The sequence below is a fragment of the Chelonia mydas genome, chromosome 11, assembly GCF_015237465.2.
Source record: "Chelonia mydas isolate rCheMyd1 chromosome 11, rCheMyd1.pri.v2, whole genome shotgun sequence".
Classification (NCBI taxonomy): Eukaryota; Metazoa; Chordata; order Testudines; family Cheloniidae; genus Chelonia; species Chelonia mydas.
This window is the reverse complement of record NC_051251.2, coordinates 32,957,984-32,985,545: the sequence shown is the minus strand read 5'-3', so window position 1 is coordinate 32,985,545 and position 27,562 is coordinate 32,957,984. Positions and strand designations below refer to the sequence as shown.

The 27,562-nt window shown below is 43.0% G+C and overlaps 1 protein-coding gene and 1 long non-coding RNA gene across 13 annotated transcripts in view; one reads left to right on the top strand and one right to left on the bottom strand.

Annotated features, from left to right (window-relative positions):
* Positions 1-27,562, top strand: part of RBMS1 (RNA binding motif single stranded interacting protein 1) — a 205,043-nt gene that overhangs the window by 56,369 nt on the left and 121,112 nt on the right. For 2 of the 12 annotated variants that reach the window (XM_043525849.1, XM_037912627.2), the window contains exon 1: positions 15,227-16,734. The exons of 5 other annotated variants lie outside the window; for them this stretch is intronic. In XM_043525849.1, the coding sequence (XP_043381784.1) occupies positions 16,711-16,734 (24 nt within the window). In that variant the 5' untranslated portion in view covers positions 15,227-16,710. Of the gene's footprint in view, positions 1-12,989; positions 13,130-13,186; positions 13,688-15,226; positions 16,735-22,509; positions 22,641-27,562 lie in introns of those variants that run through there. 5 more of the 12 variants (XM_043525851.1, XM_043525853.1, XM_043525848.1 and 2 more) reach the window with 5 other exon arrangements.
* Positions 1,767-13,174, bottom strand: LOC114018692. The gene is made up of 3 exons (XR_003563965.3): positions 13,046-13,174; positions 10,584-10,690; positions 1,767-7,076 (listed from the first exon to the last, which is right to left on the bottom strand). It is a non-coding gene; the product is annotated as an uncharacterized LOC114018692 (long non-coding RNA).

Here is a 27,562-nt window from a genome sequence, read left to right as displayed (position 1 = left end):
ATGACTTGATGTAGCAAATATAAGATTAGTGTCCCGTTGGTACGCGTACTTTGTTGGGGCCCTTGACACCAAAATTCTTCTCTGCAGTGGTTTAGCAGTGTGGCTGACTGGGTTCAGTAGAGTCCAAAGAACTCACAAGTGGGAGAAGGTGGTAAATCCCTCCACAGGTTTTAATATGCAGCATGTTATAAAATCCCCAAACCCTTATTCCCTGGCTTGAGGACACAGTTCAGGGAGTAGGGGGTCCCCAAAACGAATTCCCTGACTGACTGACTAACAGGTGGTGCACTCACAAACTCCATGAATGATCCTCAGGTCCAGAGATGACTCTGGACTCCTCAGTCATTGCAGAGGGGCTGATCTCTGCTGGCAGCGATCCTCTTCAGGCAGGAATCAGGCTCCTTCGGTCCCAGGATTTCCCCTCACCACAAAGGGGTGCAGGGCTCAAAGTGCAGATTACACAACTGTACTAAAGTCCAAACTGTAGTCTCCTAGCCCAGCATCCAGGCACACTCACAGCAGGCAGCAGCCCTGAACTAGCAGACAGGACAGAGCTGACCATGTGGTGACTGGTCTCACCTAGGGAGCTGGAGGGCTAACTCAGCCTGGCTGGGGAAGTTTCCCAGCAAAACTCTACAAACTGGGAATCATCAGCGGAGAAGGAAGAGCCCAGCTGAGGGAACTTGCTTTCAGGTCCCTAGGGGCCAGTTCTCAGCGGGAACCCAGCATGCCGGCCTGGGGGGGAGGGATAGCTCAGTGGTTTGAGCATTGGCCTGCTAAACCCCGGGTTTTGCGTTCAATCCTTGAGGGGGCCATTTAGGGATCTGGGCCAAAAATTGGGGATTGGTCCTACTTTGAGCAGGGGGTTGGACTAGATGACCTCCTGAGGTCCCTTCTGACCCTGATATTCTATGATCTATTGGTTGCTGGGCAGACTATGAGTTGCCTTGGCTCCCCCTCCCTACCAGGGACAATGTGCCCCTCACTGAGCTACTCCGCAGACAGAGCCCCAGGAATCTAGGTAATCTCCTTATGGGTTACACTCTCCCTGGGCAAAAGTTCTTGCCGTCCTCGGCAAGGGTCATTTAACCACAACACAAACATGCAAGGTCCTTTTCATCAGGTAATAATAGACATGGCTTAGTGGACAATAAATGTTATTTGCCAACAAGTAAGTATTGCCATGTCCACATACTATATATGGTATATTAATTTAAAACAACATTAAATTGTTATTCTGTTTACATTAATAACATTCTTACTATATTGAAATGAATGACTTAAACTTGGAGTCTCCCTTGTTAAGTATCAGGCACAAACAATAATAGGCCACCTGCATCCATCTATTTACTAAGTGCAAAGGGACAGAGGCGGAGGTCCCTGGAACATCATACGTGAGTTTCTGTACAGATTTTCGCTCTCGTTCTGAACGTCAAAGTATGGGAGCTTCTTTATTCTGAGGGCTCTCAGCAGTAATAGCTGCAGGACAATCAATGATTTCTCTTTCTGCAGGTTGCATGGTTTTTCCCACATCCTCTGCAAGTGGACCCATACTAGCTGGTAAACCACTTGCCTCTTCAGGTGGTGCCAGCAGGCAGGGGTTATCATGCTGTATTGTTGACTGATGGGGTACAAATGGTGCAGCTTCAGGGTTAAGTATTTGAGCTAGAGGAGGCCCAGATTCTCTCTCTCTAACAGTTTCTACCTCACGTAACAGCTCATGAAGCATAGGAGATGTGGAAGAAAACTCAGTCTTCACTCTTAGGTTATTTGCAACAACTCAGAGACAATTTATTCATGCAATTGCAGGGAAGACAGCAATTAGACAGAGTGTCTGTCCTTAGGCAAATCTTCAAAGTACAAACAATATAAAGCAATATTTATACCCTTTCATTACATATAGCTGTGTCCTGTTTATACATTTTTCTTCCCATTATCTTAGTCAACATTGCATTCCATTCTTATCTTAAAGCAAGGTCCCTTGTAGTTTTCCCATCCACCTCGCACAAACCCTGCTTCTGCAAATCTCGCGTTATTAGGGTTAAGGTTGGCCTGTTTCTTGCTCTGTCTCTTAACCAAACTAAAATAACTGCACCCAAATCCTCTTTTCCCTTTCACGTTTCTACAGAGGCGTTAGATAATAGGGGAAGAATTTCTCCTCACAGCTACTCTGTGAATGAGGATCATTTTCTCCAGGGGAGGTTAAAGACTCGCTGTTTGCCTTGCCAGCAGATTCAAGTTGTGCAGTAAGGCTTCTTTCTGCAGGAAATTGCTTCCTTAGTCTTGAACGAGTAATGGGTGGCCGGGAGGAACCACATTCACTATTGTTCTCTTCACCTATTAACTGCCCTGCTGGCAAGAGGTGGTTTCGGTGAATAGTCTTAAACATTTTTTCCATTTTCCATCCTAAGGCTGTATACAGGCAAGTCTGGTAGCTTATCAACCATTCTGTAGGAGTTTGTATTCCACTGGTCAGCTAATTTGTGCTTTCCAGTGAGACCTAGATTTTGGATTAAGACTCTGTCTCCTATCTGCAGATCCTGTTCACGGACCCGACTGTCACATCTCTGCTTGTTGGCAAGGTTGCTTTTTCTGGCTGCTTGAGAGGCCAGTTTGTAAGCTTTCTGCAAGTCACGTCTAAGACTCTGAATGTACTGGAGATACCTTTTTTTTGCTAGCTTCATCAGAGGATATCCCGAAACATAAGTCAATTGGTAGCCTTGCTTCTCTACCAAACATGAAATAATAACGCGAAAAGCCAGTGGACTCATTTTTAGTGCAGTTATAAGCATGCACAAGGTAACTGACATGGCTCACTCCATCTGGTCTTTTGGGATGGATGCAGAGTTCCCAACATGTTTTGCAAAGTCTGGTTGAATCTCTCCGGTTGTGGATCTCCCTGAGGATGGTAAGGAGTGGTTCTGGACTTCCTTATTCCCAGGGTTTTTGTCAGTTCGTAAATTACCGGTAGTCTGCTTTCAAAATCTCTTCCCTGGTCGGAATGGATTCAGGCAGGGAAACCATAATGTATAAAGAATTTATCCCATAAAATTTTGGCCACTGTACTGACTTTTTGGTCTTTTGTGGGATATGCTTGGGAATACCTTGTAAAATGGTCAGTAACTACCAATATACTGGAGTGTTTTTTTCTATCAGGCTCCAAAACAAAAGTCAATGCACATGAACTGCATGGGTGCATCTGTAGTGATGTTCACCATAGATGCTGCCTTTTGTGGCAGGGTCTTCCGCTTAACACACCAAGAGCACCGTTTGCAGTGGTTTTCCACAGATGCTGTCATTTTGGGCCAATAAAACCAGTCTTTGACCAATTCCAAAGTCTTGTCTACCCCCCAAATAACCATGGTCATCGTGCAAAGACTTCAACACCATCTCCTGGTATTCCCGGGGTAAGACCAGTTGTTTTTGCACATGGCCCCTTATAGTCTGGATGGTCCGGAATAATCACTAAACGATCCCACTCTTTTAAGAAAAGAATTGTGCCGGGGGCAAAGTTAGCCTTGGAGATGGGTTTTTCACCCTTTTCCACAGCTTCCAGCACAGGCCAAATGTCTGAATCTTTCCACTGAGCTCTTCTCAATTCAGTCGGAGTTATCTGGGGCAATTCAAAAGTCTTTAGCCCAACAAGGTTTGCATAAATTGTGGGTATAGCCTTGTCAGATAACCCCAGGGTGTCGGCATATCTTTCCTCATTTATATAATGGGACTGCAGTTTTCCTATTATGGTCTTGCAGGTGGCACAAATAGCAGCAGAAAGTATTTCCATCCACTCAGACTCTTCCTCGAGTGGGTTATGAGGGTGAAGGGACAATGCATCTGCATTGGTTTGACCCGATCAGTACTGCAGCTTAAAGTCATAAGCAACCAAACCATAAGCATCCATCGCTGACCAGTAGCATCTAGTTTAGCTGTGGTCTGCACATAAGTAAGTGGGTTATTATCTGTTTTTCTACAAAGGTCACTCCATATAGATGATCATGAAGTTTGTCCACAACAGCCCATTTGAGAGCTAAAAACTGAAGTTTGTGCATGGGTTAGTGTCTTTCAGATGCAGTCAGCCCTTGACTGACAAAGGCCACGGGTTTCCACTGATTCTCATAATTTTGATAGAGAACTGCTCCTAATCCATCAAGACTGGCATCTACATGCAGTTCATAGGGCTTGGTAGGGTCTGCAAAGGTTAACACAGGTGCAGTGGTGACATTCTCAATAAGGGCATGGAAAGTGTTGTTGCATTCCTCAGTCCAACGGTCCCCAAAGGGTTCATTCACCTTGAAATACCTCTCAGGAGGACTCACAAGCTTATGTTGGGGTGTTCTCTTCCATGTTGGGGGGTATCCCCTTGTAAAATTGGTGAGTGGTCTCACAATGGAGGAGCAATTTTTTACAAATCGGTGGTAATAACCACAGAAGCCTAGGAAAAACTGTAAAGCTTTCAGGTCTTTGGGTATAGGCCAGGTGGTTAATGCCTCAATCTTCTCTGAGTCAGTCGCCACACCTTCTGCTGACACAATATGGCTACATATTTTACTCGGGTCTGACAAAATTGACATTTGTGAAGTGACAGTTTCAACCCACTAGCTTCCAGGTGGTCTAACACTTTCATTAGTCGAGCTTCATGCTCTTCCAGAGTTTTCCCCAAAACAATGAAGTCATCCAAATACACCAGCACTTCTAAGAAATTCATATCCGGCACTGTCTTCTCCATCAAACACTGGAATGTAGCAGGAGCTCCCAAGATACCTTGGGGCATCCTCTCAAACTGGTAGAATCCCAAAGGGCAAATGAAAGCTGTTTTCTCTTGTCTTCAGAGCTGATCGGGATCTGGTAGTAGCCGCTTCATAAATCTCAGACAGAGAACCATCTGCTTCCTGCTAGGCAAGCTAAGGCATCATCTACCCTGGGTACAGTGTATTGATCTGGGATGGTCCTTTTATTCAGTTTGCGATAGTCCACACACATACACACAGTCCCATTTTTCTTCCACACCACCACAATGGGGGATGCATAGGGGCTACGGGATTCAGAAATTATTCCTGCTTCCAGTAGTTCTTGGATATGCTTTCTCACGTCCTCAGTGTCTGCAGGTGCCAGTCTTCGGGACCTCTTCCTAAAAGGCCTGTCATCTGCCAAACGAATGGTGTGTTCCACGTTAATGGCATACTCCACATCCCATTCCTCAGTGGAAAACACATCAGGTCTCTCACTTAGCTGTTTTTTCAACCAGTCATTCCAACTGGGAGACATAGGAGAATCACCAGAATTACAAAGATCAGGATCCAATGCCTTACAGGGCTTTCTGCCTGCAGTTGCAGGGCTCACAACACTCTCTACCCTATACAATCATGCCAACACTGTTCCTTTCCTGATGGCTATGGGATGGTTGTTTTCATTTCTTACTCTTACCATAATGCCAACTTCCTCCATCTGTAGTAAGGACAGTAAACCTCTCTGAACCATCAGACCACTAGGGAAGTTATCTCCAGCAGAGGACACCATCATCACTGTATGAGGAAGGCTGCGACTGTGCTTCTCAAGTTTTCTTCTCAAGTCAATCTCACCATGTGGGGGTATGGACAAAACAGCTTTGGATACTCTTACAACTTTCCCTAGTGACTCATCAACAGAGCTATCGTGGTCATAATACGTTGTGGATGAGCCCAGGGTCGGCTCTTGCAATGGAGGGCGAAACCATGCCTGCGGTCTTTTGGCCCAAACGACCACAAAGAGTGGCCAAAGACTGGAACATGTTGCTGTTGATTTCAATCAATATGGGAATGCCATCAGAATTTTGCGTCTCAGGACAAATCAAAGCCAGAGTATCACAATCCTGGAAACATCCAACCATTTCTGCAGAAAAACTTAGTCACTAGTACATATCCATCGTACAGGTAACTAGCATTGCTAAGGTCCCATATTGCCAATCCCTCTAGAGCAGGGATCAGCAACCTTTCAGAAGTGGTGTGCCGAGTCTTCATTTATTCACTCTAATTTAAGGTTTTGCGTGCCAGTAATACATTTTAACATTTTTAGAAGGTCTCTTTCTATATTATATAACCAAACTATTGTTTTATGTAAAGTAAATAAGGTTTTAAAATGTTTAAGAAGCCTCATTTAAAATTAAATTAAAATGCAGAGCCCCCCCCACGAACCGGTGGCCGGGACCCGGGCAGTGTGAGTGCCACTGAAAATCAGCTTGCGTGCTGCAGGTTGCCTACCCCTGCTCTAGAGGCTAGATCTTCACTTGAAGCAGGAATTGCTGATGGAATTCTCTAGTAATGATGGTGACCTGAGATCCACTGTCCAGCAAGGCCCTACAAGGAATCCCTTCTACCATTTTACATTAACTACTGCTGTTGGGCCTATCAATCCCTCTGGGAATGGGCTCCAGGAAGGCTGTTCATAACACAACGTAGTGGAGCTCTGACTGTAATGGCTCCCAGTATGTTCCATTACTGGGATCCTTGGGAGTTTCCCTGTAACTCCCTTTTTCGTTGTGCTACCTTCTCTTCGTTCCTCGGGTTGTCACGCTGGGTGGCAATGTACCTTTCCTCACATATCGGTAGCAGAATCTCTTGTTCCTTGGGAGGGTCGCCAAGGTTTTATTTACAGGTTCTCTGTTGTGGTCCCCTCTCCCTGGGCAAAAGGAAGGGTACTTTCTTTCTGTCAAAGTTGGTGGAAGAATTTCGCTAGGTGACCTCTGAGTCATCTTACTTGTCATAAATTCAGTGAGCTGTGCTGTCAAAGTTTTAAGCTGTTGATGGAGGTCCTCAGTGGTGGACAGACAAGGGTCATCCTTCAGTTTGTTAGGAGCAACGGTTCTACTTACTGAGATCTTATTCCTCTCTCTAATAGTTCTCTTTTCCTCCTCCTCCCGGACTTCTCACAGCAATTGATGGAATTCTGGAGGACTGTCCAATCGGTCTACAAGTTGCAGCTTCATAATTAGAAAGTCATCATAAATGGCACCTCGTATGATCTGTTCTAGTTGTACTCTGTGTTCCTTGCTCCTCTCGGTGCCTTTATGGCGGATGCACAGTTGAAGGGATGGTTCCAATCTGTGAAGATAGAAAGATAGTTTTTCACCTGGCTGTTGGTAACAGGACCGAAATTGAAAGTAGCGGTCTTTCCCTGTCTCTAGGCTCCCAAAGGCATCCTCCATCGCTGAGAGATAGTCATCAACAGTGGCAACAGGCTTGCTGGCTTTTAATGCACATTCCCTACAGGTCCTCGCAGGCTTTCTGCCACACGTTTCCTCTTTTCAGCCTCACTACATTGCCATTCCTGCATCATCTGATTAGGTGATGCCTCCAAGTGTCATAGTCATCTTCCCCTACAGGCACTGGTTTAATGCCTGAAAAGAACTTCAGCTTTCTGTAAGGGCCCGATTCATATGCTGTCTTTATGGACTCTCCTATTGCTTGTCTCATAGCAAAAATTATTTGGTCCGTAGACCTGGGAGGAGGCACAGGACTACTTCCCAAAAGAGTCCTTAATTCAGTCATGGTCTTCCCTTCCTGCCTAAGAAAGTCCCCCAATTTGGACTGAAAATTGATGGTTTCAGATGGTGGGGAAGATGCGGAGGGAAAACGTGATTGTGCTTGTATGGTTACCTTCCGTCCTTCCTTCTCTCCATCTGGTAGAATTACATGGAGGATCACTACGGTAGACAATATAATCTTGCCCTCTACAAGAAGGGATAAAGTAGCTTCCCCTTTTGCTTGCATATGACTCCGAACCACACAGGTTCCCCATTCTCTAACATTAGCAATCTCATCTTCAATTTGTCTAACTTCCCATTCAGTGGGTACATTAGTGAGCAGGAAGTGGCATTCAGGGTCAGCTTCCTCCAGCTCACACCAAGTTACAAGCCTCTTCTGGCAATCCATACTGGGAATTTACTTAATTTCCCAGGAAGACAGCAGGGGTGTATATAAGGTCTGAGTTTAAAAGACGGGATCCCAGTGGTGCCTCCGATGTAGTGCCCCCTCTCCACCCGGTTACTTTCTTTAATGCCAGTCTGCTTACAGGTTTTGATGGACAGGTCTGGGTTTTTCTGGATCCCGCCACCCACTCAGCAGGGTGTATCTTCTTTATTTTTTCCGATGAATTATTTGGTGGTGCCTCCACCCCCCTCGCTCCTTCCTGGCAGGGTCTCCAGGGCAGCTTGGGTGGAAAATTCTAACCACAGAGTAATCCCCACTTACTTGCCAGATAGTTGGAGACTTCCAAGAAATAACACAAACACATACAATATATTCAACACAATAATTATATTAAACAGGAGATAAATATAACATAACAGGGAAAAACACTATTTTTAGGTTCACCGGTGCCCACACTGCCAATACCTGTGACTTTCCCTAGTCACATGACTTGACGTAGCAAATGTAAGATTAGTGTGCCGTTGGTACACGTACTTTGTTGGGGCCCTTGATGACCTATGACACCAAAATTCTTCTCTGCAGTGGTTTAGCACTGTGGCTGACTGGGTTCAGTAGAGCCCAAGGGACTCACAAGTGGGAGAAGGTGGTAAGTTCCTCCACACTTGAAACAGACAGGTTATAAAATCCCCAAACCCTTACTCCCTGGCTTGAGGACACAGTTCAGGGAGTAGGAGGTCCCCAAAATGAATTCTCTGACTTACTGAGTAAAAGATGGTGCACTCACAAACTCCAGGAATGATCCTCAGATCCAGAGATGACTCTGGACTCCTCAGTCACTGCAGAGGGGCTGATCTCTGCCAGCAGAGATCCTCTTCAGGCAGTAATCAGGCTGCTCTGGTCCCAGGATTTCCCCTCACCACAAAGGGGTGCAGGGCTCAAGGTGCAGATTACACAACTGTACTAAAATCCAAACTGTAGTCTCCTAGCCCAGCATCCAGGCACACTCACAGCAGGCAGCAGCCCTGAACTAGCAGACAGGACAGAGCTGACCATGTGGTGACTGGTCTCACCTAGGGAACTGGAGGGCTAACTCAGCCTGGCTGGGGAAGTTTCCCAGCAAAACTCTACAAACTGGGAATCATCAGCGGAGAAGGAAGAGCCCAGCTGAGGGATCTTGCTTTCAGGTCCCTAGGGGCCAGTTCTCAGCGGGAACCCTGCATGCAGGCCTGGGACTCACCAGCTTCCCACACAACCAGTTCTGCCCTTGCCCTGGCTGGCTCCAGAATGACGAAAAAATGTCTTCTCCTCTTTCCTGAATTCCCTGGGTGAGGCATCTCACTCCCTATTGGTTGCCAGGCAGACTCTGAGTATGCCTTGGCTCCCTCTCCCTACCAGGGACAGTGTTCCTCTCCCATTCTGCCAGCAGACAGAGCCCCAGGAATCTAGGTAATCTCCTTGGGGGTTACAGTAGAAAGACCCAACTGTAAGGGGAGAGTACAAAGTGCTCATAACCTTCCCTGCACCAGGGGTGTGTTTAGGCAGCCCCCCAAATGGGTGGCACTGGCTCACGAGGGGACATGGCCAGGGCAGCCAGCAGAATGCATGAATTCAGCACATCCAGACTAGGCTCTAGAAGCCCCTAGCGGAAACTAAAGTTACCCTACTAAAACAGAACCTTCTAGGGAGGGAGGTGGTAGAAACAGTAACTGTCCCACCACAGCAGTGAATGACCCTTGATGGAGGGTTTCCACAGAGTTTATTTAGCTTTGTGTAAAGTAAGAAACCATGGATTTGATTTGAATCATGAAGCTGTGATTTATGTATGTGGAACTGTTTACAGAATAAGGGTTTGGTTTCACCAGTCTGCTGTTTGCTGAGATCGATGGTAATTACTTGGAAGCTTCCAAATTTTCCAGATATTCTCTAGCTCCTTTGAAGGCTTCCTGTTGCTGTCTAAATCTTCAGATACCCTTTAGTGGTATGCTCAACTCAGATCTGGCCTTAATTTATCTACAAATACGCATCTTTTAACTGTCTCTGAACAATAAACATGCAATGCATGAAGATTTTAACCACAAAATATAACTAGCTCTGCTCTGCAAGCCACCTTCTTTTTTGACTGAGCAACTCCTGCTAGTTAAAGAAACTGTCAAAATAGTAATCCAGGTACCTTTAGAATCTCCATGCTTACCAGTTCCCTTCAAGAACAAACTGAAGTGCATATTTATAACTTTAACCAGGAAGGTACCTGCATACTAGTACATAGGTTCACATCTGTTATAACACAATTAATATGCATTTCCTTGACAAATGTGATTTAAATTTCCACTTCTGTATACATTTCAAAGAGTCTGTTTCAATATTTTTACTCTTAGCGGGGTAAGACTGAGGGTCTTATTTGCAAACATGTAATGATCCTTTTATCCTAGAAAAGATGTAGGGAAAGTGCTTAGTAAAATCCTAAACCTATATAACACCTTCCCTCCCAGAAGGTACTGTCGAGCCTTATTAGTCTTCTCTCTCTCTCATGCACACTCACTCCCACACACAGAAATCACTTCACCCACCATCACATCACTAAAATGCCACTACCGGCTCTGGGGTAGAACATAGCTATTGTTTAACAGCACACAAGGCAAGACTGTTTCATAATTTAGGGCAAGAATTGAGGAAGATTACCTTATCCATTTGGATATGCAGGGAGGATTTTGGTAGGCTGAATGCTACTTTGGCCAGGACATCAAGGCTAACACACTTTCTCCTCTGAAAATGCCATTGCAAATCTCCTTTAAACAAAAGCATAAATAAAACAAATATCTCTTGAGGGTGATGTTTTCTATCAAATTTTCACTGAATGGTTTAATGTTACATGTTTTATACCACAAACGTTAGAAAAACAGAGTACGTATTGTCCATGAAAAAACGTGCCACATGGTGAATCCACGAAAGGGAAATCCACATCCTCTCTAAAGAATAGCAACCTGGGGATGAAAGTGCAGAGTTCCTGCTTTGAGAGTTCCCTTTTGAAATGTTCTTAAATCTTTTAATTCCTGTAATGGTGTCTAACTACCACAGTGATTGGTGCCTTAAATATACCTGTGATGGAATAGGGAATGTCTACATCCCACCAGTTTTTAATTGTATTGGGAAACAAAGGAAAACTGAAGTTCCTCAGAATCCTTTGTCATTTGGGGGGGGAAGACATCAATTCCGGTGTCTCCTACCCCCAAACTCATTTTGTAAGAGTAGAGGATTCGTGAAGATCTTTCTCACTTTTGTTGACTATTAGAAGACTGTGCTGCCAGCACTGTGCAGTTCTTCTATTGCCTTGGAAATACTAATTCAAAGCATGCAGAATTAAGATTGCATGTGCACATACCACACGTTGGGCATGGTTTTTGACTAGCTCTGAACAGTTATTCAAAGGTCAGGTTTAACATGGAACGTAACTGTGGATGAGTTCAGTTTTTAGGTGCTGTGTGGGGTTTTTTTGTGTTTTGGTGGTGTTTACTGGTACACAGATAACAATTCTGCCAAGCAGCACTGCTTTCTCACTGTTGGCTATACTAGAATAGGCTGTTGTCTAGGGCAGCAAAATGCAATGGCACGAAAATGTTTAGTGACTGCTTATTGCAAAAAGTAACTGAAGGTTGAGAGGGGTGGACATTTTCCAAGTTGCTACCAGCACCAAACACTCTAAAGCTGCCATAGCTGTTCTGGGATGCAGCTCAACATTTCACTGGTGAACCAAGTGGCAAATCTATGTTTCTTCCCAGCAATCTATGTTCCCAATCCATTTTTGGAGTGAGTGCTTACTATCAAAGAGAATAAAAAATACCAAAGGAAACCTTGGAACTAGGTGTCCTCAGTGGAAAGTCCTCTTACAGAGTCACCTGTATGAAATTACAGAGTTGAACAAAGTCTAATTTTATTTTATAGATGAGACTGCCAGTCATAACCAATGATGGGTACACAACAAAAAGGGTTCAGAGTTCTACGTAACACATCTAAAATTTGGAAGGCATTTGCAGCCCTTTCCCTCAACAATCCCTGAGGAATCTAATTTTCCGGTAACTGCAACACTTCCCAAGGCCCTAAATTTTGGCAGAAAAATGGGATTTCCCTCAAACTTCAAAAAAGCTTATTCGGAGGAATTGGTGAGATTTAGGATGGATGAATTCCCTAAAACTGTGCTAGCCATCTCGGACTATAAGGCTAGACTTTGGACTTTATGACTTTTGTTCCTTGTTCAGGTTTCAGAGTAACAGCCGTGTTAGTCTGTATTCGCAAAAAGAAAAGGAGTACTTGTGGCACCTTACAGACCAACCACTTTATTTGAGCATAAGCTTTCGTGAGCTACAGCTCACTGAGCTGTAGCTCACGAAAACTTATGCTCAAATAAATTGGTTAGTCTCTAAGGTGCCACAAGTACTCCTGTTCCTTGTTCAAGCCATGAGGGACAATTCAGTTGATTTCACACAGGCAAAATCAATTTGTGTAAGGCAGAGTCATGTATTTTGAATTAAATCCTATCGCTACTGAAATCATTGGCAAAATTCCTATTGACTACAGGGTTTGGTCCTTTTGAAAAGTAAATTTGCAATCTCTCTCTGACCTTGTGTATGTGTGAGAAGGGGATCAGATATTTGAAGAGATGTACACAAGTTGCAAAGTTCTAAACTAGATTTCTGACTATGGTGGCTTCTCACCCCAAAGTCCGGGGTGTTTAGATCCAGGGTTTTGAGCTGCTGGAAAATTCCAGAGCCAGATGCTGGTTTTCAAACCCCCGGCCACGTGAGAAGTCACCCCCTTCTGATCCACTGAACGAGTTTCGATCCATTCTGGATTTGCACCTGGTTTCCACCTTGGTCTAGAGGTCGAGCATGCTGAACCTCGGGGTGGCCGGTTCTGGCCCTATCTCCCTCTGCGCTTGTGCGGCTGAACTGTGCGTCCGGCCCAGGGCTGCCCAGCTCTATCGAAGGCGCAGCTCTACCCAGCCAGGGAAAGGAGGGCTGTGGGGGGAGGTGCTTTGCTGCTGGCCCTGCAGAGTAAAGGACTAGACTAGACACCTGCTGGCTGCATACTCGGGCCCTTCCCCAGGTGAAGCGGAGGCGACACCTCCCTCCCCCTGCTGCGCTCACCTGGCCGCGGAGCGCCTGGCCCAGGGGCGAAGTGCTGCCGCCGCTGGTGCGCAGGGAGCTGCTGGCTGCACCGTGGAATGTGCGGTATGCGGGGGCCAGAAGCAACCATTCGGCGGGGCAGGGGCGGCCGCCGCCTGCTCCTCCGGGGCCCCGCGCAGTGGGCGGCTGCTGAGCGCCCCTGCGCAGAGCAGAGCGGCCAGGGCAGGAGGCGGCAGCGTGCGGGGCAGGCCGGGCGCAGGAGCCGGGCGCAGAGCCCGCTGTGGGCCGTCTCCTGCGGCGCCGCGCTCTCTCTGGGCGGTGGTTGAGGCCGCTGGTAGGTGGGATCGGCTCTGCCGCTGCTGGGGAAGCGCCCGCCGCCGCCGCCAGATCAATGAGCTCCCTTCGGCCGCTGCTGCTCGTGCGGGAGGCGCTGCGCGGCTGATCCCCGGAGCGGAAGGGGGAGAGAGGCGTCGTCGTGCGTGGACCTCCGGCTCGGAGGCAGCCGCCGGGGAGGGAGGGAGGCACCGCAGCCGCCCCTGCGCGCAAGTTGGCACAAAAGTTGCTGCCCATCCCGAGGGGAAGCTGGGCTTAGGCGGGGCGATGATTTTCCCCAATAGCAGCAGTAACCCGGCGGGCGGCAGCAGGGCTTCCTATAGGAAACAGGTAAGAGAGCAGCGCTCCCCCCCCCACCCTACCCAGGGGAAGGGGAGGAGTGGGTACGTCGCGGGGGGGGGCCTGTAACTTCCACTCCCTTAGCGCTCCGCTGCGCGCGTCCCGCTGGCTTGCACAGAGAGTCCCCCTGCTCCGAGGCTGCGTGGTGACCTTGTTGAGTCCCCGAAGAAAAGGCGATCTGGTGCCGGTCAGGCGACTTCGGCCGGGTGGCCCTAGCGGCGGAGGGGGGTGTTGTGTGGCGCCCAGGGAGCCCTGGATGTGCTGAGCCCTGCGCCACGGTTCTTTTTTTGGTTTGTTTGTTTTGTTTTTTTTTAAAGGAATGAAGTTGCAACATGCATTGAAAATCGAAACTTCAGGCTGAATGTTTTCCTTTCTGATAAAATGACAAGAAGGGCGAACGTGCTTTCAAAACAAACAGAAAAGCCCCATACGCTCCAAAAACCCCTCTGCTGTCGCGGCTGAGCGTCACCCGCCGCCGCCCCCGGCCTCCCCCTAGCAGTGCGAGGGAAACCCTGTGACATTTTATGAGCAGACAGATAGTTTCGATAAGCTTGGACCATTCACATCTATGGAACTGTTTTGAAACGGACATTTTAGCATCTTAAGTTTTGAAAGCAGCTGGAATGGTTAGACCAACATCCCCTGCTGCGGTGGGAGAAACTAGGAAAACTGTTTCCTGTTTCTGATTTTTAGTGTTGGCATCGTCACACTATTATTTACTACAAAACAGACCCGTTTTCATTGAACCTTTGACCAGACAAACAAAAATCACATGCTTCAGGTTTGTCAGGAAAAGTGAGGACCCTCCTGTTTGTATAGAAAAGGTTACATGGATTAGAAGTCAGTGACAAGATGTCTGGTTGACCGAAAAAACAATCAACTCACCCCCCCCCCCATTTATTTTCTTGGGGGCTGGGGAGGGAGGAAACACAAATCCCCTTTTGTGTCTGCCCCCCTCAGCAATAGAAACAAATTATCATAATAATGGTGAAGGAGGTATTGTCACTCTGTGTGGAGTTGGGATGCATTAAAGATAGAAATATCAGATCACATCACATTGTAATGGAGAGTCACTTTACTACAGGGCTTCATGGAATTATTGATTTTAATGGATTTTTTAAAAAAATTCCAATTCATGTATGTTTCTCTGATAGGTAAGCATATGAATTATTAGGATTATGATAACCAGTGCAACAGTGTACGTTAGGTTTATCTTTACTTGGAGTTTAAGTGAGCTTTCATAACTTGCTGCTCTCTTCCCCCATTTTAAAGAAACATCCTTATTGTAAAAAGAAAAGGAGTACTTGTGGCACCTTAGAGACTAACCAATTTATTTGAGCATAAGCTTTCGTGAGCTACAGCTCACTTCATCGGATGCATACTGTGGAAAGTACAGAAAATCTTTTTATACACACACAGCATGAAAAAATGGGTGTTTACCACTACAAAAGGTTTTCCCTCCCCCCACCCCACTCTCCTGCTGCTAATAGCTTATCTAAAGTGATCACTCTCCTTATTGTACAAATCACTTATGATGCTATCTCAACAACGTTCTGCAGATGACACCCAACATTGTGTCATTATCATTGCATCTTGCATCTGAAGTGTGTATGTGATAAAATATGATTATTGGGTGATGATTTTCTTTTCAATAAATCCCCCGATACAACCACAGTGAAGCTCTTGTATCGTGCGTCTACATACTTTGTAAGGGAAGCCAATGTATTAGACGCTATTTTCTTAAATTACCTGACCTGATAGTTAATTAAGGCACCTTAGGGTCTGGTGTATTCATTTGTTTGTTAGCGTGCAACAGGGTGTTAGCAAGGAAATAGGGAGGAAAACTCTGAGGGTGAGGCCTTTTTACTGGAAGGGTTGTATGTTTTGTGTAGGGATCTGAGTTAGCCTGCTGGTCTGGAGCATGCTGATAAGATGCTCTTCTTTTCACAGTGCACTCCTTAGATTCAAAGAGCTAAAAGGCCTGACTGAATTAGAAAAACAAACAGACTTTTTTTTCTTTCAGTAGCAGAGAAAGAAATGAATGTGTGGGTATTATGTAGTCCTAAGACCCAGGGTACCAAAGCTTTCTTTTGTTAGTGTTTAGCCATTCTCTATTCAAACATTTTCTACATAGGGAGCTGGGGTTTGAGAACTTTTCCCGCTGAAGTGTGTGCAAACTCCTATTGACTTCACTGGGAATAAGAGTGACTTGGTGATTTCATTTTCACTTAGACTTCACCTGCATGGATGAATTAGTGTCACAGGATACGAGTCTAATCCTCCATTTGTTATAAAGTAGATTTACTGATGTACAATTAAATCTAATCCATTTTCAGAACATTTGTATTTGTATTTTATTCTAAGAGGCTAGTTTTCTTCTATGCTAAAAGGGAGTATTCAGTATATGAGACAGAGGAGTTAAAAGAATTTTAAAATTAAAAGTAAATACTCTGGGATAGCCTGTGCTGGCTTTTTAATTATAATGTGTTTTTAGTGGTAGCAGAATGGTGTAAGATTTTAATAGAATCCTGAATCTTTGATAAAATAATTTGTTTTTTCTATCATAATTTCTGGTTGGTGCGAGATTGTGGCTGAAAGTTGACTGCAATCTATCAGCAAAAGGAAAGAAGTACCCTGTCAGTTTTAGTGGGAAGGAATTGTAATATAATTTTGCCTCATTGTAATCCATGGCAAAAATCCCAATGGTTTCAGTGAGGCCAGGATTTCACTGATACAATCTATCTGTTGCCTAAAAGTAATGTTAATTTTACAAAGGAATCTGTGATTACAGTACTATGCTTGCTATCTGTGTCTCTCTGTGTAACTCAGGCTTCTAGGAGCCAGTCAGCTACTTCATTTTCAGGTCAGACAGAGGTGGGTGGTGCCTAATCTTTTTCTCTTCTATAGTGGTAGGGTGAGCAGCAAGCTCTGGTCTCTGAAGTCATCTGTGTTAAATAGGATTTGCCTGCATTGCGGACAGACAAGAGCACATTAAAAATGCTCCTACTGAGCTTATGTCAAAGTTTGAAGCTGCAAAAGTGAGTAGTAACTTGGCAGGTAATGCCCTGACAAAAACAGAATGCAGGTTCAAGTCTGGCTGAAGAATGTGGGCAATGCATTGCCTATCCCAGTTGGTTTTATACTTCAGTAGTTTGTCTGTCAAAACAGTTCTGATCATACATGCTATGTGAAAGTGGCTAAATATTTTTACTCTTCCTTTAAAGGAGGATATTCTGTCTACTGTGAAGAGGCTATAATAAGTGGTAATACCTCTTCACCCTCTACTGTAGACTCTTTTAGGTCTCTTTTCAATACAACCTACATATATAGGGAACCTGAATTTTCCCCTTTCAGTTACGCCTGTGTAAATCCAAAGTAGCAACAATGAAGACAACATATTTACGCCTGTGTAAGGCCAATGTGATGGAAAATTGGGTCTCCTCCCTTCCATCTGCTCTTTGTATCTGTAGAGCTGCTGTAGACATTTGATTTGGAATTTTAAATCACTGTGTTCAGCCCACTTTTCCTCATCTCTGATTTTTGGGGGCCAGAGCAAGTAGCTATTTAGGTTTAGGATGAAATAACCATTGAGTCTCACCAGTAGATGCTGGATCGGTATCTGAGCTTCTGTAAGAAAGCCACGTGATTTTTTTTTTTAATTTATTTTTAACAGCTTTGCCTGGTAACAGTGGTTCTTGTTACATTTTGATGAGTGTAATGTTTATCTCACCAGTATAAGTAGATTTACATAGTTTGCTGCTTTCAAGCAGATTAACTGGGTGTAACTGCAGGTGAGGAATCTAACTCTGATTCAGTGTTTTGCCTTGTTTAGAGACTGACGTACTATGCAGTTGATTAATCCTTTCATGCAGCTCTGTTCACAGCAATTTCTATGTCATCGGTGGGGTTTTCTTGGAGTTTGAAGATAAGACTGGCATTTAGAAAATATTTAAATGAAACAAACCATTGCTAGTCTCAAGTAAAAAATGTTTCACTTTCAGGATGATGGGTTTAAGGTATCAAGATGCTGTACCTGTAATCCTATATACCATTTGACAGCTCTGTAGGGGTTTTTTTTTTTTCTTCTCTTGCTTCAGTTTTCTTTTTTGTAAATATGCATGTCAAGTGATCTCATTAAATTTATGAGATCAAGGAGTATAACTGGCATGGTCAGAATTTAAAGCATGAAACTCTGTAGAAAAATCTAAGAAATAGTTCTTGCACAGTACTGTTCTATGAATGTGCATGTATGGGGGAGGGGGAGGGATTGGAGAAAGAGACCAAATACACTTTTAGTTTATAACTGAGTTTGTTGTATTATGATTAGTAGTTTATTTTTTCAAATTGGTAAGACTGGTATTATTTTATTCCTTGCATTGACCTGATCAGTTGCATATGAAGTATGTTTGACATTAATGACCTTACATGGACTTAACCAGACTCTCAGCTTTTCTATTGAATATCAGTGCAGAGAAAGCTCACATTTATTATTATTTTTTGTAATGCTCCTGTAAAGATGTTTGTATAGCACTGAGCAAATCTGATCTCTCAAGCATAAACAATCAGTGAGTTTCTATAGGTATAATACAAACTTGAATGAAAAAAAATAAAAGGAAGCGCCCTAACCAGTCAGATATGACATTCTAGATTAGAAAAAGTGATCGATTACGTTTTCTATATTTTGAAAAAATGAAATTGCTGTTTAAGATTTCTTACAGGTTGCTGGATTACCCTTTTGTCTGTTTGTTTGAATGCTTAATTGTTTTACAGTGTGTGTATGTGTGTGTAAATATATATACACACACACACACACATACTTGGGAGAAAACAAGTGTATGTTTTGTCTTGAATGTCTGCTGTTTCTTTTTTGAAACTTTCAACTCTGAAGAATGCTTGACTTAACACATTTCAGAAAGTGTAGTAAACTATAAACCGGGATTACTCAGTGGGTGAGGGGAACCTTTTCCTGAGGCTTGACAGGGTTTATCATATATCACCATAGTACTAAAGTCAAGTAAATAAAATACTGAGAAGGTGGTTTAAAATGTGTTCTCACAGGATTTGGTGAAAATGGTAGCTTTTACTAATACATCTCTTTTGTATTGGTGAGTGCATTTTTCACAGCTCTAAACATTCTATTATTGGTCTAGATTTGTTTTGAGAGGCAGGATAAAACAAAAGTTATAAAAGGTCATGGAGACTAGGAACTCTGTACTAGCATTCCTTCAGAGCTCGCTGTCTTCAACGTCTTATGAAAGTTTTTAGTGGTCTGTAAAGCAGATGCTTTTATTTTATAACGAGAGCTGCTTAGGGGAAAATGTTATGTCTTAAAATTTTATGCCAAATTAAATATTTTCCAAAAATGTATCATTTTCATTCTTCGTGAACTGTTAGAAAGGATTTCTAGAAAGCCAAAAGAACCACATTAAATTCTGCCTGTTCTAGCTTGTTGAAGTAGTTGTTACATACTTTGCATAAGTTTCACAGTTGCAGTACACTGTGGTAATTATAACAGAGCCCTGCAGAAGCCACTGTATTTACAGTTTCCTGATGCAACAGGAAAGGGAACGGATGAGTTACAAATAGAGAGGGGAGAAGAGTGCAGGGGAGAGCCATGTGTTAGCTAAGCAGAGAACTTAAACTAGCATTGTTTCTAATTCAAATGTTAGAGGACTTATCTACGCACAACTTGCACACGTTTCACTAAATTGTTTCTAGTAGATTTTAGTTTAAAGTAGTGTAAACTCCTGTGTGGTCACTCTTAAACTGATATAAAAATCGGTTTCTATTGATTTAGGTTTTGCCCCTAACTTAAGCTAAAATCAACATAAACTGGGTTTAAATCAGTTCGTGTGTTTATATACAGGAGTTTTCACTGGTTGAACTACATGGATTTAACACTACTTTACCCAGAGTTGCACTGGTTTAATTAAACTACAGGCCTGCTTAGTCTTGGCTTAAAGTTAATTGGTCTCAAAATATGCTCCAAATATAGGGAAAACTTTTGAAGGAATCAGAACTACAGTTTAAACTTATTTGGGTGTTTAAAAACCTTAAACATGTTAAAAAGTTGGGAACCTTTCATGGAAAGGAATGCAGAGTCATAATTCACTGTATAATATTTTTGTTGATTTTGAACTTATTAAAAATGCTAGTTAACAACAGAGTACAGTATAACACCAATAAAAGAAAAAGCAGTATTTCTTTATTTGTTTTATGTAGTGACCGGGGAGCTGCTTCAAATATTCCACAGTTTAATGATCTACTTACTATGGGATATGGATGTTTAATACAAGGTAAAAAGATTAGGGGGAAATAAAGTCCGGCATTACTTCGATGCTAAGTCTGAAATGTTAATTGCACAAATGTCAAAATTATGGTCTTACCAGCTCTCTTCCCTATTGCCCACAACACGGATAGAAAGCTCAATTTTACAAGGTGCTTTTGCTGCAATGAGAGCTGAGGGTGGTTGGCCCAGTTGCAGGAGGCTTTCAGATTCTTTATGAATTCATATAGAAGGTGTGCAATAGGGAACATTGTTAGTTCTTCTTCCAGTTAAGTTCCTATGGACTCTTCACTGCAGGTGCACAGGCACCTCTCAAGCCCTTAATTGGAGACTTTTCCGCTAGCAATGCCTGTTCGGCCTGCACATGTGCCCTGTGCCTCCTCATGCTGGATGCTGAGTCTGTATAGGGATGCACAGGTGAACCGCATTCAGTCTCCATCTCAGACTGAGATGGATCTCTAGCGTGCCCACCTTAAGGGTGCCTCCGCTATTTTATGTGCTTTTTATAGTTGTTTGTTTTGTTAGTGTCATTAGTTGTTTTTAGTAGTTATTAGGGCTGTCGATTAATTGCAGTTAATTCACACGATTAACTCAAAAAATTAATTGCAATTTAAAAAATAATTGCAATTAATTGCAGTATAAATCGCACTGTTAAACAATAGAATACCAATTTAAATTTATTAAATATTTTGGATGTTTTTCTGTATTTTCATATATATTGTATTCTGTGTTGTAATTGAAATCAAAGTGAAAAGGCGTACTAGTGGCACCTTAGAGACTAACCACTTTATTTGAGCATAAGCTTTCGTGAGCTGAATTGAGCTGTAGCTCACGAAAGCTTATGCTCAAATAAATTGGTTAGTCTCTAAGGTGCCACTAGTATGCCTTTTCTTTTTGCGAATACAGACTAACACGGCTGCTACTCTGAAACCTGAAATCAAAGTGTATGGTATTTTTTATTTAAAATATTTGCACTGTAAAAATGAAAAATACAAGTACTGTAGTGTAATCATTGTCGTGAAAGTGCAACTTACAAATGTAGATTTTTTTTATTACGTAACTGCACTCAGAACCAAAACAATGCAAAACTTCAGAGTCTGCAAGTCCACTCAGTTCTACTTCTTGTTCAGCCAATCTCTGTGACAAACAAGTTTGTTTACATTTACAGGAGATAATGCTGCCTGCTTCTTGTTTACGTCACCTGAAAATGAGAACAGGCATTGGCATGGCACTGTTGTAGCCAGTGTTGCAAGATATTTACATGCCATATGTGCTAAAGATTCATATGTCCCTTCATGCTTCAACTACCATTCCAAGGGACATGGTCCAGGCTGTTGATGGGTTCTGATCGATAACAATCCAAAGCAATGCAGACCGACGCATGTTAATTTTCATTATCTGAGTCAGATGCCACCAGCAGAAGATTAATTTTCTTTTTTTGGTGGTTTGGGTTCTGTAGTTTCTCTTTTAAGAATTCTGAAAGCATGCTTTACACCTCGTCTCAGTCAGATTTTGGACAGCACTTCAGATTCTTAAATCTTGGGTTGAGTGCTGTAGCTGTCTTCAGAAATCTCACATTGGTACCTTCTTTGCTTTTTCTCAACTTTGCAGTGAAAGCGTTCTTAAAATGAACAACATGTGCTGGGTCATCATCCAAGACTGCTATAACATGAAATATATGGCAGAATGTGAGTAAAACAGAGAAGGGGACATACAATTCTCCCCCAAGGAGTTCAGGCAGAAATTTAATTAACACATACTTTTTTTAACGAGCATTATCAGCGTGGAAGCATGTTCCCTGGAATGGTGGCCGAAGCATGAAGGGGCATACAAGTGGTTAGCATATCTGCCACATAAATACCTTGCAATGCCGGCTACAAAAGTACCATGCCAACGCCCGTTCTCACTTTCATGTGACATTGTAAACAAGAAGCGGGCAGCATTATTTCTTGCAAATGTAAACAGACTTGTTTGTCTGAGTGATTGGCTGAACAAGAAGTAGGACTGAGTGACTTGAGGCTCTAAAATTGTACATTGTTTTATTTTTGAATGCAGGGTTTTTTGTACATAATTCTACATTTATAAGTTCAACTTTCGTGATAAAGAGATTGCACAACATTGAAAAATACTATTTTCTGTTTTTGTACAGTGCAAATATTTGTAATAAAAAATAAATATAAAGTGAGCACTGTACGCTTTGTATTCTGTGTTGTAATTCAATATATTTGAAAATGTAGAAGACATCCAGAAATATTTAAATAAATGGTGTTCTATTATTAACAGTGCGATTAATCGCACGATTAATTTTTTTAATTGCTTGACAGCCCTAGTAGTTATATTTATTACATAAGTGTTAACAGTGAGAGGATTGTTTCTTTGTTTTTGTTTTTCCTCCTCCTCTCTCTTTCTTTCAGAAGCCTTGTCTTCCTGGTGGGGCATGCCTGGCTGACCAGGCTTCACATGCAGCCTATGCTGCCAAGAGGCTATCCCAGTAAGTGATGGCTACTCTAAGTGTGTTCATTATTTGGAGGAGTCCCATATCTCCCAGAAGTGCAATTTCTGCCTACCTCTCAGGTTGAAGGCAAGGAAGAACAAGGAGATTAAGCTGAGACTGTTAATGATGGAACACTCAACCAGTGTCTGAGTCAGGTTAGGAGGGTAAGTGCCCCTTTTTAGTACCATCAGGCTCAATCCCTCAGTCTGCACCTACCAATTTGATACGCTCGGTACAGAGCAAGCAATGGTGCCAGACTCCATCGGGGGGCTTACATCGGCACACCTGCCATAGACGGTATCATCAGCTTCAGCTACTGCATCTCGGTGTCCATGTTGGTACCAATTCCCTACTCAGTACCATAAGAATTTAGATACACAAGAGACCCATCCATATCAGATGAGCCTGAATCCCGGCTCCTTGTAGGTATGAAGTGTCTTTTGGTACCAAGACCTCAGTCTCCAGCCTGCTATTGTCCCCCGTTCGGCAGGACTCTCCATCCTTTTCTCTGGAGGCTCTTCCACTGGATGAGGAGGATGAAGGGGACTTCAAATCAGTCTTTTCTATTTCAGTCCAGGGTTCCCAACATGTCCTGTCAGGACCCATTTGTTGACCGTTACAGAAAAGATAATGACCATCATCAAGAATGGTGGAACCAACCCTGCAACCCTCCTCTCCTGTATGCCTCTCTTCCCTCCCCCCACACAGCCATGCGGGATCCTTCGGTTGCTTACCAACAGCAATTCTCCAGACCACTGGTACCATCTCAAAGGGAGACTAGGGTTGTTCAGTCCTCTCCTCCAGAACCAGCTGCCTCACAAAAAGCAGTTATACCTCCACCACCTTCCATGACCAACAATTTTCAGCAATTGCAAGACCTCATAAAGAGAATAGCTGTCATTCTTCAGATTCCACTAGAAAAGGTCAGGGATTCACAACACGAGATATTGGCTGTCCTACAGTCAATAACACACTTAAGGGTGGCGTACCCATCAGCGAGGCACTCCTGGATCGAGGTAAAACTGTGTGGCAAACACCTGCTACTATTCCATCAGCATGCAAAGGAGCGGATTAAAAAGTATTACGTTCCCCCTAAGGACTCTGATTTCTTGTTTTCCCACCTTCTACCTAATTCCCCTCTGGGGAAACTGCTTAGAAGTCCCCTGAAGTGGACCACCCACAGGGACACTACTCAGAGAAAGAGAGGAGTTATTCATCTTGTGCAGTAACTGCATTTCTTCAAGGTGTGTCCCCCTTTGGGTGTTCCACAACCCATCCTCCTTCCCCTCTGCTTTGGACTGCTCTCTGTGGAGACATTCAGCAGGAGAAGGAATTGAGGGCAGTTTGCTCACACATCCTTATATAGGTGCCTGGCACAAGGAGGCATAGGGACGCATGTATGAGTCGAACGGGCACTGCGAGAGGAAAAGTCTCTGATACAGGGCTCAAAGTTGCATGTGCACTGGAGGTGGCGCACCCATAGGGGGATACATCTTGAAGAACTGCAGTTATTGCACAAGCTGAGTAACCTCTTCTTGCTGTGGAGTCCATTCTTTCAAAGTTCCTGACCTTGTGTGATCTCAGTTCTAATGTTGCACTTTATTAACATCATTGTTGCTTTTGTAAAGATATACATTGTATATAGTGTATTTCAGTACTAATTTATGTTTTTTTTTTTTTTGAAATGCACTCATTTTATCTGAGTATTTGAGCCTGTAAAATGGCTGAATGGAACATCTTCAAACCACTCCACCCAACTACGCCCCTGCCCCACCCCCCAAAAAAACAATTGGGGGTGAGGGGATGACACCTCCCAACTAGAATAACCCTGAATTATTAGCTCTAGAAACCCCAAAAGTTTTAAATCACTGAAATTAATGGTTCAGCATCAAAGTGTAATCTCAGCCATAAATATATATGTATGCATTGTTGCAAGAATAAGTTAGTCATAAAGCTTCATGTGCACGGTTCAGAATCCAAGTGACTAATTCGGTGTTCAAATACTGCCTGCCATATGTACAGGAGTAGTCTCATTGACGTCCAGGGGAATACTTGTGTTAGTAAAGTAATTGGGATTTGCCCCCAAATTAGTATTATGGTTTTTTATAATAAATCCATTCCAGTAACAAATTGGACTGATGACACCAGTGCCCAAGTCTGTAGTTTGCTTATTCAGTTAAAGGAGAAAGTGTGTTTCAGCAGGAGTCCTATTTCTGGCTAGTAAGCAAAAGTTTTGTGTATGAAAGATACTTAATTCAGTCACAAATTATTGGTCTTAATGCAGGAGTTACAGGCTCTCAGATTTCACGTAGTATTATGCAGGAGGTCTAACTATGTGATCACAAGGGCCTTAAAACTTATGAACCTATATGTTTCATTAACTCCTTTTCCCCCTTGGTGTCTCCTTTCCAAATATTGAACGGGCCCAATACTACATAGTTTATGAAACCAATGAAATCAGAGCTACTCAGACTCACAGTTTATTCTCTTCTGGATCCAGCCCCTGGTCTTTCAATTTCAAGGTAATATGGCTGCTGTAATCATTTACTTATTTGGGATGCACTTGTAAATCATTATTAGAGTTTGTTATAAACATTAAGAATTCAGTAGTTACACAGGTTGACATGTTGCAAAGGTAGGATTATTGCTATAGGAAAATGAAGTTGAGCAATTGTTATCTGGTATACCAGGACCAAGTTCTTTAGAGTTTACGTACATGGGAAGTGACTATAATAGTGCAACTACAGCTGAGTGAATAATTCTCACTTAGCAGCTAACCACTCATGGAATATCTGCAAGCAGATCCCCTTTACTATATTTGGCAAATACATTCTTGAATTTTCCTCTACAGTCTAGGGCCCCATCAATGGTTTCCTGTCCTGTTTAGGGGCAGGATTTTTAAGCAGTGCTGATGTACCAACGAATAGAGCACCACTGGTAAAAATACAGCTGAGGCAGGCTCAGTGGCCACTTCGAGCAGTTTTTTTTTTTTTTTTTTTTGCATGTGTTTGACAGGAGACTGGTGCCAAGACAGGGACGGAGAAGTAGAGATGGAGTGAAGTGTCCTCCCACCCCACAACAGAACACTGTTTCAGGCAGGTGCTCGGCCCATGTGCACCAGCTGTGATGCCAGCAATAGTACTAGTATCCTGGCCAGCTGCCTGCACATGTGTTAGTAAAGTGGTTACTGTTGCGGCACTCTGTGATTATAGTGGATCTGTATAATAGTTGTATTATAGTATCAGTATTTAGTACTAATAGGACCAGATTCACATCTAGTGTAAAACAGTATAGCTCCATTAACTTAAGTAGAGCTACATCAGTTTACATCAGCTGAGGATCCTGACCCTCTAGTGCTTTACCTACATTAAATAATACTGAGAAAAGTTTTTAGATCTATCTTTATTCTTCTCCTTTTGAAGTAGACCATGTTCAGGAATGGCTATGAAGATGATTGATTGTACTATCATACATCCCATCCCTGCAGCCTTTCGCGGTGCTATTTTCCTTATTGACTTAAGCATGCAGTGAAGAGCAGTGTCCTGCTCTTGTTGAACGTTCATAATTCTGTTTCAAATCCAGATTTCTTAATGTGGAGGATACTTTAATCATTCCGGACTAAGTGTATGCCAACATTTTAGTTTTAAGACAAGGCAGTTTCAGTTATTTTGAGCTCCAAACATCTGAACAATGTTCTTAATAGCTTAAAACCATTTTTATACTCAGATAAGTAAAAAATGTCTGTTTCATCATCACACTTTCAAAAAAAAAAGTTATCTCTGGGCTCAGGCAAAAACTGAAGTTTCAGGCCCAAAGGCAAATCGTTGGGAATAAGTTAAGGCAGTGGTTCTCAACCTTTCTGGACGACTGTCCTTTCAGGAGTCTGACTTGTCTTGAGTACCCCTAGTTTCACCTCACTTAAAAACTACTTGCTTACAGAATCAGACATAAAAATACAAAAGTGTCACAAACAGCACACTATTACTGAAAAATTGCTTACTTTCTTATTTTAGCATATAATTATAAAATCTAGCCATTGGAATATAGGTATTGTACTTACATTTCAATGTGGTACTGAGCCTGTTTTGCACTTGTGAGCCTTGTCTGAAGCCCAAGCTCTGCTGCCTGGGGCTGAAGCATGTAACTTCACTTCGGCTATGGCCTGGGGCAGTTACCCTGCTTGCCACCTCCTAATGCCAGCCCTCCATTTGCAAACCCCCTAAACCTGTCCCATGACCACCCTTGAGGCTGCAAGCACCAGGTCGAGAAACACTGGTCTAGATGAATTGAGTACTCCCTGGAAGACCTCTGAGTATATGTACCACTGGTTGAGACCCACTGAGTTATGGGTTTAGAATGGATGTGCCACCTCTACCATCACTGTATAATTGCCATAACTTCTGATTTCAAGAATAACAGGAAGTGTAGCATAAAACACAATTGTAATATGACAGTGAGAACTGCAGAATGGAAGATGTCACTTATGAAGGAAATTATTCTCCACAATTCTGATGTATGTTGATTCTGATAAGGGACAAGCTCTTGCTAAAAATACCTCCACATATAATCATTTTTCATGTGGATTTGCAAATGTTTTTTAAATTCAAATTTAATCGTTTCCCTGTGTTGCAGGTTTATTTTTATGCTGTTTTTTTTTCAAACAAGGCAATGTTGCCACATGTGGTACTTTCATGGGTTCATGTATGTTGATATGTTCATGCCCTGTGAGCATTTTTGCCTTCCACTCATGATGGTCAGTCACAGGAAAAACATTTGGTACAATTCAACTGTGACTCTGTTTGGGAAATATGAATATCAGATGTATTTACTACCTTTAAATTAGCGTATACATGTCAGTTTAAAGTCTGTTTCCTATAAAGAGCTTGATTTTTAAGGTCACTAAGAATCTTTTGCACCATTATTTCCCTATAATGGGTCTGATTCTAAGATTGCCAAGAATCCTCTGTGCCACTCTAGCTTCCTGAAGGGGACATAAAGCTGGTTTAACAGGCCAGGTGGGGCTTCCCTCAGCATGCTTATGCTGGCTCTGTGCCACCCCACTTTGAAGCTGCTAGGGTAAGGTGCT